The 11857-nt window shown below is 41.9% G+C and overlaps 1 protein-coding gene across 1 annotated transcript; it reads left to right on the top strand.

Annotated features, from left to right (window-relative positions):
- Positions 1-8764: 8764 nt before the first annotated feature.
- LOC135476720 (uncharacterized) lies at positions 8765-11645 on the top strand. Its single transcript, XM_064756838.1, has 6 exons — positions 8765-8809; positions 8979-9162; positions 9319-9567; positions 9858-10029; positions 10265-10416; positions 11116-11645. The coding sequence occupies exons 1-6, from the start codon at positions 8765-8767 to the stop codon at positions 11313-11315; spliced, it is 1002 nt and encodes a 333-aa protein (XP_064612908.1). The 3' UTR covers positions 11316-11645.
- Positions 11646-11857: the final 212 nt, after the last annotated feature.

Genomic DNA, 11857 nt, shown 5'->3' with positions numbered 1-11857 from the left:
AGTTGCATGTAAATCAGCAAGTGTTACTTGGACAGAGCTTGGATTCTCACTGGCAGTTGTTGTTGTTTCCTCAGGCTTGGGTGAAGTTGTTGTTGAAGCAAATAATGTCCTCGATTCTCCTTCGTCTCCAGCTTCATTATTTGATTTACCCATGCTTCTGGTACTCGCCTGAGTTTTTCTGCTTGTTGGTTTGTCTTTTGGGGGCATCTCTCACCTACTTTTAGGACCTATTAAGTGCGTAAAATCCCTGCACACGGCCTCAGAGAAGCCAAACCTTTTTCACCAGTCAACAACTCTGTCCGCCATATTTTCAAAAAAAATGCAGGGTACATTAGTGCTATCCTAGAAATACAATAAGTCTGGTGGACACAGCCGGTCCCAGGTCTGCGTGCCTGTCTTTAAGCGACTTGGCTGATGTGTCGAAGTTCGAACTTCAAGGCCAGGAAGGTAAAATCTACGCCTTCGAGTTTCAAAGTGGCAAGTACATCTGCAAAAAGATTACGGGGCAAGCAGAACCTGCCACGTTTGCTTCCCTTCAAGATGTCTCATCCTCTGTAGAGCAAGATCGCAGGTCTCCATCTGAGGTGATTGAAGAACAAACACTCGCTTTAATTCGCTTTGAAGACCGCTTTGTTCTTGCCAGAACTCGCGACCCCGATTGGTTGATAGATGTGAAGGTGACCCCGATGACGGTCCAGGCCACTAGGGCCCTGGTGAAAAAAGTTTTCATCTCCGAAGCCTCTTTCGTGTCGTGGGTACAAACCAGCGACTGTCATATAGCTTTGGGTGGAAGAGGTTACTTCACACTATCTGCGGCGCCTGGTGTAGAGACCGTGCGTCTTACCGCGCAAAGCGATTTTAAAGGCTCACTACTGCTAACCCCTGGATCTATACTTATCTTCAACTGCATACTTGGCGCGGCCGAACCACGCCGTTGCACTTTAATTACCGAGGTTAAAATAAGGTGGCCTGCGGAGCACGATACAAAGGATCTCAGACTGATGATTAAATTTCAGGCCCAGGACGACCCAATCATCCGGAGCTCTCTCGAGGATATACGAGTCGTCATAGGGGGCGTTTTAAATCTCGATGCAATCAATTTAGAGTGCGGTATTGGCCTTCGCCGCTTTCTTGTTAGTAGCCCCGAGGACAATTTAGAGGTAACTGACGTTATTGATTCATAGGATAAACAATATGTGACGACTGTACCCGACGATCACGGATGAAGAGCCGACGGATGACCACCCCTTGACCCCGACCGCGCCGATGGTTGAAAACCCTCCAGAGGGCGTGGCGCACGCCCATCGCCTGCAGTATATCAGCGAAATACAGAGGCAGCTTGAATCTGAGCGAGATCTCCGCCGGGCCTTGTACAAAAAGTACTGGCGCGGTGTCTTAGCCGCCGAGGCCCTTGATTCGGCCATGCTCACGGCCGGTTTGAGACTAGGGGTTGCAGGCGCGGTACTACTCACAACAATAATTGCAGTCCCTGCTGTCTTGGCTATGGAAGCTGCAGCCATAGCTTGCGGTGTCTTAAATGCCGCTGGAAAATTCGTTAGCCGCCGACTTCACGCAAAGGCCAAGAAACATAACGATATACGGCTGTTGGCTGAGGCCAAACTTAACAGCATCCGTGCGCAGGTATCTACGGCATTATCTGATGGTGTTATTTCGGACGTAGAGTACAGGCAAGACGTTCAGGATCTTCAGAACAACTCTGATCTGAAGCAGGAGATACGCGCTAAGTCTCGTAAGACATTCAACTCCGTAGAGGTCGATGAAAGCACGAAAAAACAGCTTATAGATCGCGGCCGAAAACTAGCTCTGCAAGAGCTGAAAAACGCTCTTTCCGAATGATGTTCTGGGGGTTAGGGTTGTTGCCTCCTTAGCTCGGGCAGCAGCCGACTTTCATAATACTGCCGGATTGGCTCGGGATGCACCACCAAAGCGCACACGTCGTTGGTGAAGAGCTTCAGCACGAGCAGCCGGCCCGCGTTGACGCGTCCGTCTTCAAACATGCTGTGGGTTACTTCTTTGTAGCCTCGCAAGTCTTGCACCGTGCCGACTAACTTCGCCCAAATAGACCGGCTGGTCGTTTCCATCGCGGGAGATCCCATGATTATTCATTGCATTCGCTGTATACCTGATAAGAATTTTCGATAGCCATCAGACCCTCCGCTGGGGGCCTCCATTTGCCAAATGGAGGTTGGTCCAGAACCCTCCTTCCCTATACTACTCGAGTTTACACGAACAAGTCGGCAGTTTTAACGACTCTCACTGGCTGAGAGGCAACACACCCCCAGCATAAACTACAGGGTGTTAAAGACGGAGGACGCAATGGACTCAGCGATTTATGCCAGCTTTGCCGTTTTCAGACTTTACGTGTATGTTAAGGAAAAATCGCAAAATTATGCAGCAGGCACCACCAGGTAGAAAAATGTGTTCTTTTCAGCCTATAGTGTCATGTTTTTAAGTGTGCTTCTCCTTTAATGGAAACGATTAACTACACCGAGATTCAAGATTTGTCAGTATTATTCCGTTTGTACAGTACGTAGAAGATGAAGACTCCACGGGGAAAACGAGTGATGTCACATTTTGTTAAATTTAGAGTTAATGCCCCTGTCTGGTAGCTCTGTTCCTACTCATATTTTGACATTAATATTATGCGGGAAAACGGGTGTAGCCCCCACAAAAGAGGGGGTAGTATAAACACATCACTGTGGAAGAACGAGTGCAGTTCAATTCTTTGTATGGAAAAACGAGAGTTGTCCACTCATGTGCCTTGGCTTTGCCTCAAGTGACTGTGTCTGACCAATGACTGTTCGTCTGGATGGCAACATAAGATTCAAGATGGGGGACAATCAATGTGCACATCCTCATCCCACTGATAAACCCAAGAAAAGAAAGAAAACAGGTAGATCAAGAGGAAGAGCTAAAAGACACAGGCTTTGTAGTCATGTTAGTGGCCTTGACTGTAAGTGTAGAAGATACAAGTGCTTCGAGAATATAACCGATGAGGAAAGACAGACATTGTCAATGCTTTTAACAACAACTACACAACAAAAGATGCTCAAGATGCATATCTTTCCACACTTATAGAAATTCATGGTGTGCAAAGACGAAGGCCAGAGATGACTGCTAATCTGCATGATAGCTCCTATAACTACTGTGTACGTATTCCAGGGGAACAATCATCAAGGGAAGTCAAGGTGTGTCTGAAAGCTTTTGTGGCGATATTTGGAATCTCAGTAAAGCGAGTGGAAATCATCAGGAAATCCATTGCTCAAACAGGTGATTCTAATCTGCTACTCCACTTTCTTTTTATTTATTATTTGTATCTGCTCAATGTCTGCTCCAGAGATGCTTTTATCCAGCCTTCATTTATTATAAATTGGCCCTGGTGACTCCGTCTGTCTCGTGGACCCAAGTTCGATCCTGGGTCGGGTCATACTTAAAACGGTAGTTTTAAAAGACTTTAGAATGGTAGTTGCATTGCCTCGTTTCACGCTCAGCTTTATGGGGTTACACCAACGACCCGGTGTCAGTATAATGTGACTGGGTTTGGTGTCATGTTGAGTGTCTTTGACCTGACATTGAGAGGCGCATAGGATTTTTTTTTTTTTTTTGATTGGTGTTTTACGCCGTACTCAAGAATATTTCACTTATACGACGGCGACCAGCATTATGGTGGGTGGAAACCAGGTAGAGCCCGGGGGAAACCCACTACCATCCGCAGGTTTCTGAGAGACCTTTCCACGTACGGCCGGAGAGGAAGCCAGCATAAGCTGGTCTTGAACTCACAGCGACCGCATTGGTGAGAGGCTTCTGGGTCACTACGCTGCGCTAGCGCGCTAACCGACTGAGCCACGAAGGTGAGAGGCGCAAAGGAGACCCCCGCCTTTATATGGCTTAAATACTCCCAGCAACCTGCAGAAAGTTGTGGGTTGCCCCCATGCAGGCACTGCCCGGTTTTCTCCCACACTAATGCTGGCACGCCGTCATATGAGTGAAATAATCTTGAGCACAGCGCAAAACTCCAATTAAAATCACACAAAATCAAAGTCAACACACCTGTAGTTTATATCTAGGTGCAAGATATATTTTATTTAATTTTCACTGTTTTAGGTCACCCACCACATGACAAAAGAGGCAAGCACAACAATCGCCCCCATCGATTAAAGGAAGAAGAGATCCAGAAAGTGAAAGACCCCATTTCTTCCTTTCGTGGACGCACTTCTCACTACGCTTTGAGTCGCTCCAGAAAACTCTATCTCCCTGAAGAACTCAACATTTCCAAAATGCACGTCATGTACATGGAGACATATCCAGAAGATAAGCTCAGTTATGAAAGCTACTGGAAAATATTCAATGAAAAATCTAATGTCTCATTTGGCTATCCTAGAAAGGACACTTGTTCAAGTTGTGACACCTTCATTGCTAAGATTCAAAGTATTGATAAGGAACTGACTGGATCCCCGACACCTGCGACTTTGCTCAAGGAGCGTGAAACCCTGTCAGCTCAACATGAGCTTCACAAAAGGAAGGCAGATTCTTTTTACAAAAGAAAAAGCAATGCTCGAAAACTTCTCAAACTGACCCTACTGTGGTTTCTGTGGCGTTTGATTTCCAGAAAAAACTTGTACGTGCCAAATATTAGTACAAACGATGTGTACTACAGACGTCAACTACCGTTCTTGTCATTTAACATCCATGTATTCGGTTCTGATCAAGCTTATTTTTACACTTATGATGAAACTATTGCCAAAAATGGCTCTGATGATGTTTGCTCAATGCTTGATCATTTCATTACAAATAATCTTAATCCCAATGTGCAAGTTTTGAATTTATTCTGTGATTCCTGTGCGGGTCAAAACAAGAATTTTACTGTCTTGAGATACTTACATTATTTGGTAAACAAGAAGAAGCGTTTTACAGATGTCCATATTACATGTCCAGAGAGAGGCCATAGGTACATGGAATGCGATAGAGATATGGCCCTTGTAAATCAAAAAGCACGTGTGGAAACCATTGATGAATGGAGAACACAAATTCAGAATGCCAGGAAAATTCCCAGTCCTTTTTGTGTGGTGCAAATGGAACAAGCAATGTTTTTCAATTTCACAACCTACTTGAAACCCTTATATCGAACAACCTGTCCTGTGGCAGCCCGGCCTATTAAAGATATTGAATTCACACAGCAACATCCACGGATGATGATGTATAGAAATTCATGGATGGTGCGCACGAGAGTGCTATTCTTACTGGTCGTGGCGATAAAGGTAAAGATGTTTGGAGGGTCCAGATGGGTGACCCGCAGCCTTTGTACAGCAGAAGGCTGAACATTGCTGCTGCAAAGCTTAAAGACCTCCAGGTTCTGAAGCGTTTCTGTCGCACCAAAGCACAAGTCTCCTTCGATAATCTACCTACAGAAGTAAATAATGATCAAGGCGCTGCCCCTTTGCATGAGGCCGACAGTGACTTGTCAGAAAGTGAATGATCTAGCAGTGCGTTAACTAACTGATCTGTTGCGGTTCTCACAGTGGTTTAATTATTTTGTTTCTAAGGCAAACATTGATTTATGTGAGCTTGCATTTTGTAATATCTAGCAGCACCCTTATGGATGCCGTTAAATTGTAACCTTCTTTCTTATTCATTGCAATAAAATGATTAAGTTCAGTTTTATTTGACTGTTTTGCCTTTTTTTCTTTAACTTACGACGGCTACCATTACAGAAGGGGCCTTCGTGGCCGAGCGGTTAGCGTGCATTGTACAATGAACGCTGTAGCATAGCACCAATGAGGTTGTGAGTTCAAATCTAGCTGCCATTGGCTTTGCCTCCAGATTTACGAGCGAAGGTTTGCCAGCAACCTACTGAAGGTTCTGGCTTCCTCCCCAGGCGCAGCCCGGTTTCCTCCAACACTTATGCTGGCACGGCGTCATGTGAGTGAAATAATCTTGAGCCCGGCGTAAAACTCCAATCAAACAAACAAACAAACAAACCAGTATAGGACTGTTAAGCAATCCTCTCGTAATCGGGAGTTGCAGGTTCAATTCTGGGTTAGATTATACTTAAAAACTAGGCTCATTGTGTCCTGAAGTAGCACTCGGTATACATGGGTTTATACATTATCTGTTTGGTCTTGTGTCTTCGGTGTGAAACTCTGATAACGAGAGCACACTAGCGTGTAGTGATATGAACTCACCTTTAAAGACGGAGATACTGGTACCGTTATATAGCAGAAATACCGCTTAGCAGACCATACAAGAACTCACTTAAAGGAATACTGTCAAGAAAATAAATTATTTGTTCCTCCAAACTGTTTAAAAAGATCATATTGATAGTATTTGGGCCCCTGTAACCACAAACGGCCTGCTTGTAGTCGTTCTGATGCAACCGGCGACGAATACCGCTCGGCTGAATATGCATATTGTGAATTTCAAAGCGAGGCTGCTGAGCCCGTGACGTCACGGTAAGAAGACTCTGGCTCCATGCGTGCAGAAGTTCTATAATAGAAGGCTATAAACACGCGACCAAAAGGCATTTATTTCGACCCAAATTTGCTGTTGTTTGAGAAATTTTTGAAAGGTAGTTATGCCTGTGATCTGTGCAGCTTACGGATGCAACAGTCAGCTTGTCAAGGGAGGTGGAATTTCTTTCTTTGCCTTTCCAAAAGATGCGACCACGAGGAAAGTCTGGCTTCATTATTGCAAGAGGGACTTCGATCTCAAGTACCACCACAAACTGTGCAGTAAGCATTTCTCCAAATGCATGTTTGATCGAGACCCAGAGAAGTTGGCGAGCCTGGGCTATGAAAATGCAGTAGCACGGCTAACAACAGGTGCTGTACCGGACATTCCCCTGTCAATTGAGATATCGAGTCCTTTGTCTGAAGTACCGAAACAACAACAACAACAACAACAGTCTGTTCGACCTGTCAGCACACCCCACAGAAAAGCTTTCACAAAACGTAACAGGAAGAGGGTAGGTGTCAAAATGATTTCGCAAATATTGTAAAAAACTGAATTTTCCCAGTTAATTTTTTCAACAATAAAACTGTTGAAAACTACAGTAAAAGTCTCAGAGCAAAGTATAGAGTACATAATGATAATATATAGGCCTATATATAGCTATGTTGTCATGTAGTCCAGTTACTATTAAAAAGTAGTATACGGTGTTATTTTTAATTTATAATAATCCTGCGGCGTGTCTGCAAAGTTATATGTACTTTTGGTATGGTTTTTCAGTTTAGCCCTGTATAACTGCGACTGAAGATGTTAAATTATAAACAGTTTGTCACATCTTTACATTTTTTTATAGAAACAATAGTATTCACCAGTTCACTTCTACCTAGTATTAAAGCTACCACAATGCTACCATATGTGGAATATTTTTTACTGTGGTTCAACATAATCAATAAGCATTAGTTCATAAAATTATTATTTTTTTATGTATATTGTATTTAAACACTTATTTCACTATTTAGGCACTGGATGAACTCCTGGAGGAATTCGAAAAAGACAAGGAAAATGCTGATCCTGAGACATCTGGAGAAAATAGCCATTTACCTTCTGAAGCTGAAAGCTTTCACGTGATGACAGAGAAGGTTGTTATAGAAGCACCTGTAACTAGATCAGTGGCAACCCAAATTGGAAAGGCACCCTTGAAGACAATATCTAAGAGGTGACTATCTTTCATGACGTGTATACATACATAACATGATGTAAAACTTATTTTTGCTATTAGGCCAAAGATATATGTCAGTAAATAATGTGTCATTTAAGTTTGTCTTCTCTTGATAAAGTTTGTATGTTGATCTAGGTGCATTTTATTGTACCTGAACTGTATCACCTATGGCTGCAAAGATTCAAAACAAGTGCACACTGGAAATAATGATGTGATATTATTTACCTATTTCTATAGGACACGGCGGATTCAAGCAAAGCCACAAGTGCGAACAGTGGGGATCCAGTGTGATTTATTGAAAGGCAAACCGGTTGCAAAGCCACCTCTGAGAGAATGTGATGATGAAATGAGCGATGACGAAGATGAAGTTGATACCTTTCAAAATGATCCAGATTTTTTAGTGGAAAGTGACCCAGACGACAGCGGCAGTGAAAGTGATGACGAAACAGTTGCTTTCCCGCTTGGGGAAGTTGTAAGGCCCTCAGACGAAAAACAGTTCCTGGTGTCTGAGTCAGCTTTATGTGCTTTGCTGAAGACCTGTCAGAGGTGTGGAAGACACTGTGATACAGTGGTTCATCACTGCCAAGGCATGATGGTTTCTACCATGTCAACATGTTCTGCTGGTCATGTGTTGGAATGGAAGAGCCAGTCAACCCATTACAGCCTTCCTTGGGGAAACCTAACTACGGCTGCTGCCATATTTTTTCAGTGGATCAAATGCTTCCAAGGTATGTGAAAGCAATATGTATTTGTTATATACCAATAGGAATGCAACACAGTATAGATATTGATGAGTACTAAGAACACACTCATATCATTCAATACCGGAAATAATTTATCATACATATTTCCATCTGCCTACAGGTTATTCGTCTCTTCGAGATACTAAAGCTTCAAACGTTCAGCAAACGGACATTTTTCCGGATCCAGAAATCTTACCTTGTCCCTTCTGTGGTGGAAGTTTGGAACTTTGAGGGACAGCGAAATGTTGTGGAGAGACTTGGCAAGCAGCTGATCTTGGGAGGTGATGCCCGATGTGATTCCCCAGGATACAGTGCAAAGTATGGGTCTTATAGCCTCATGGACCTAAACTCCCAGACAGTTCTGGACATTCAGGTAATACAGGTAACCCCTCAAAGAATTCTAAATTTTTATCACTGTTTTTGTGTCTTTCGGATTACGGATGATTTTTTTGTTTCTAATTCTTACCTGTGATTGATAAAAGATTTATTCAATAAATACCTCCATTTCACACAAAGGTTTGAATGTATATTATTTTTCTTCTCTTCAACAGTGTAATGAAGTAAAAGGCTCAACGCATATGGAGCTTGAGGGCCTGAAGCGTGGGCTACTAAAGTTGAAAGCAGAAAGACTGAATATCAAGTCACTCATCACTGACAGACATGTCATGGTGAAAAAATTTATGAAAGGAGAAGAGGAGATTATTCACAACTTCGATGTATGGCATGTTGCAAAAGGTAAGACTGTCAGCTATGTCACTTATTGTGAGCGTTGATTGTACTTGCTCCTAATGTCAGATACTAAGATTGACGGTAGGCATTAAACTATTAGAGTGAAACCTATTTGTTGTAAACAAGTCATTGTTGGTTAGATATTCTGTTTTACCTCCCCAGGTGTATCGAGAAAGTTAGAGGGTTTGGCAAAGAAAAAGGGGGCAGAGGCTATTAAGCCTTGGATAAAAAGTGTTTCAACACACCTATACTGGGCGGCGTCCACCTCTGCCAATGATGGCGAGATGAAGCTGGCAAAGTGGCAGTCGCTTACCCGCCATATCCGGAACATCCACACACACCCTAGTGAGAAGTATCCGGAGTGCAGACATGGCCCTTTAGAGGATAACCAAAGAAATTGGATGGAAGAAGGTATATGTCAGAACTGACATTCTTTAACTGCATACATTTTTATGTATTTCCATTGGTAGTTTTGGTATTGGTGTTTTGATGGTTTGCATTTATTTATCTACCCTTGAGTAATTTTATGGGATTTGTAATAGCGCAAAATGTCGGTTGTTGGAAATTGTTAAATTTCTAATTTAAAAGATAACATTTTTTTATGTCTGTAATCATTGTAGGTATGAATAATGTCAGTTAATGAACCTGTTTAAATATTTATCTGTAATGAATGTTTTGACTTATAAACATATTGTTTGCAGGATCCCGCCCATACAAGCTCCTATGTAGTGTCGTCACCAGCCCATTCCTAATGAAGGACATCGAGAAGTTGTCTCCATTCCATCAGACATATGGTCTCGAGGTGTACCACAATATTGTCAACCATTTTGCACCAAAGAGTACACACTTCTTCTTCGAATCCATGCTGGCCAGGTATGAGGTTTTCTTTGACTTTCAAAATGTGCAAAAATGTTAGGTGTGCAGGGCTTTATATTCCCCAGTAAATCACAGGGATTATGGCTGTCCGAAAATGAACCCACCATATCCTAAATAAAGACATAGTAAGAAAAACACAATCAGTAGGCTCACGATAAAATATCTCAACTAAAAAACATGAGACTCATTTTGTTAATGCTCGTAACTCACCTGTGAAATTTATGTTTTTCAGATTGTACTTAGCTGGACTACATTACAATGAGAACAGCAGGAAGCCACGTGACACGACATCAGATGGCAGAGTTCGTTGGCAGCTTTGCTATCCAAAAGCAAAGAAAGGTCTGGAGGCTGTAGTGAAGCCGATTAGCACTGGTCCGTCATTTGGTAAGTTTTGTGATATACATGTAACTAATGTAGACAGACAAGTACAGATTTTCAGATTAGAATATTTACAAACAAATTGAACACTTATGTTGAGCAGTCAAAATGTGTGTATATCAATGACAGTATCGTAGATGTAACAAGTGTTCTTTGTTGAAAACACAGGATATGAGATGATTAGTAATAAACTAAAATGTGTGATCATAAAATATAAAGGCAAGTACGGCTTTTTGGAATACTTTATTAAAACAATTCAGGTAACACAGCCTAACTAAGCAAAATACACAGTGTAATTGGTCCAACTGTGATTGACAAATGGTTTGCAATAGCTGGCGCTTGTTAACCCCACAGGAAGTCAGATGGTTATTAAAAGCTTACTACGTAGGGGCTCTGCGCAAGATAACCTACGAATTGTTTTTTGCCACTCATGGTTGTTATGAGACAGACTTGAGATGCTGCTATTGATTAATTTTAGAATTAAAAATTAAGTCATACATGTGAAAAAATCAGCAAAATAAAAAAGTAAAAGAATAGTTAACATAAGTAAAAAAAAAAGAAATCTTCTTAGTCAGTGCTATTTTTAACAATTTGTCTGATGCAACCTTCTTATGGGAGTTTCTTGAGGAAATATTGAAAAACAGAATAAGCATGATCTGTTTAAATATATTAAAATATTTTTTTATATCCTTCTATGTATGGTAGGATACGTGGACTTGCTGATCCATAACCTCGTCCAGCGAAGAAAAGATCTACCATCCTACCAGGTTGCTTCAGAGGCTCTCAGTAGCTACCTGTCGGTACCTGCCCCTACTACGTCAGGATTCGTACCTGTGGACAAAGCTTGTCTTATAGAGAGACATAAATCACGATTTTCGAAGACAACAAACTCCAATGATGTATGAATCTACGGAAACTTGGGGTATTGAAATCCGCAGTACTCCTGGCTGGGGAAGGCTTCCCGAATCTTCTTTACGGCACACGATGGTATTGGCTTTCGGTTTCCTCTGCCTAGCTCGTGCCATATCCATCGTGTAAATCTCCTGTATGCGATAAACCTGTACAACCTGGATGAGAAAAGACACAAATATCTTACATGTTTGCAGATATAAAGCTAAAATTGTTTATTTATAGATCTATGTATATGTGGGGTGGAGAAGGGGTTGGTGCTATGAGACAATTGATATACTTGGTAAAATAAACAGATCTGTTGTATTTTGTATACTTGATTATGCATGTATGCAGGCCTGGTGTTAATATTTTCATCATTACCCTGTCTTGAGTTTTTTTTTTATTTTTATGTTTTTTTTTAGCAAAAGTTGCTAACTACTTTTCAATGCAAATAAACTGAGCTGATATCAAATTGTTAGCCCACACGGATACAGCAGTGATGGAGTAATGTTGCCAGGAGCTCTGAAATTAAATCATGCTGGCTTCGATTCATTTT

Source organism: Liolophura sinensis, chromosome 10 (assembly GCF_032854445.1).
Source record: "Liolophura sinensis isolate JHLJ2023 chromosome 10, CUHK_Ljap_v2, whole genome shotgun sequence".
NCBI lineage: Eukaryota > Metazoa > Mollusca > Polyplacophora > Chitonida > Chitonidae > Liolophura > Liolophura sinensis.
The sequence above is the reverse complement of the archived record's forward strand: the minus strand, read 5'-3'. Positions and strand labels throughout refer to the sequence as shown.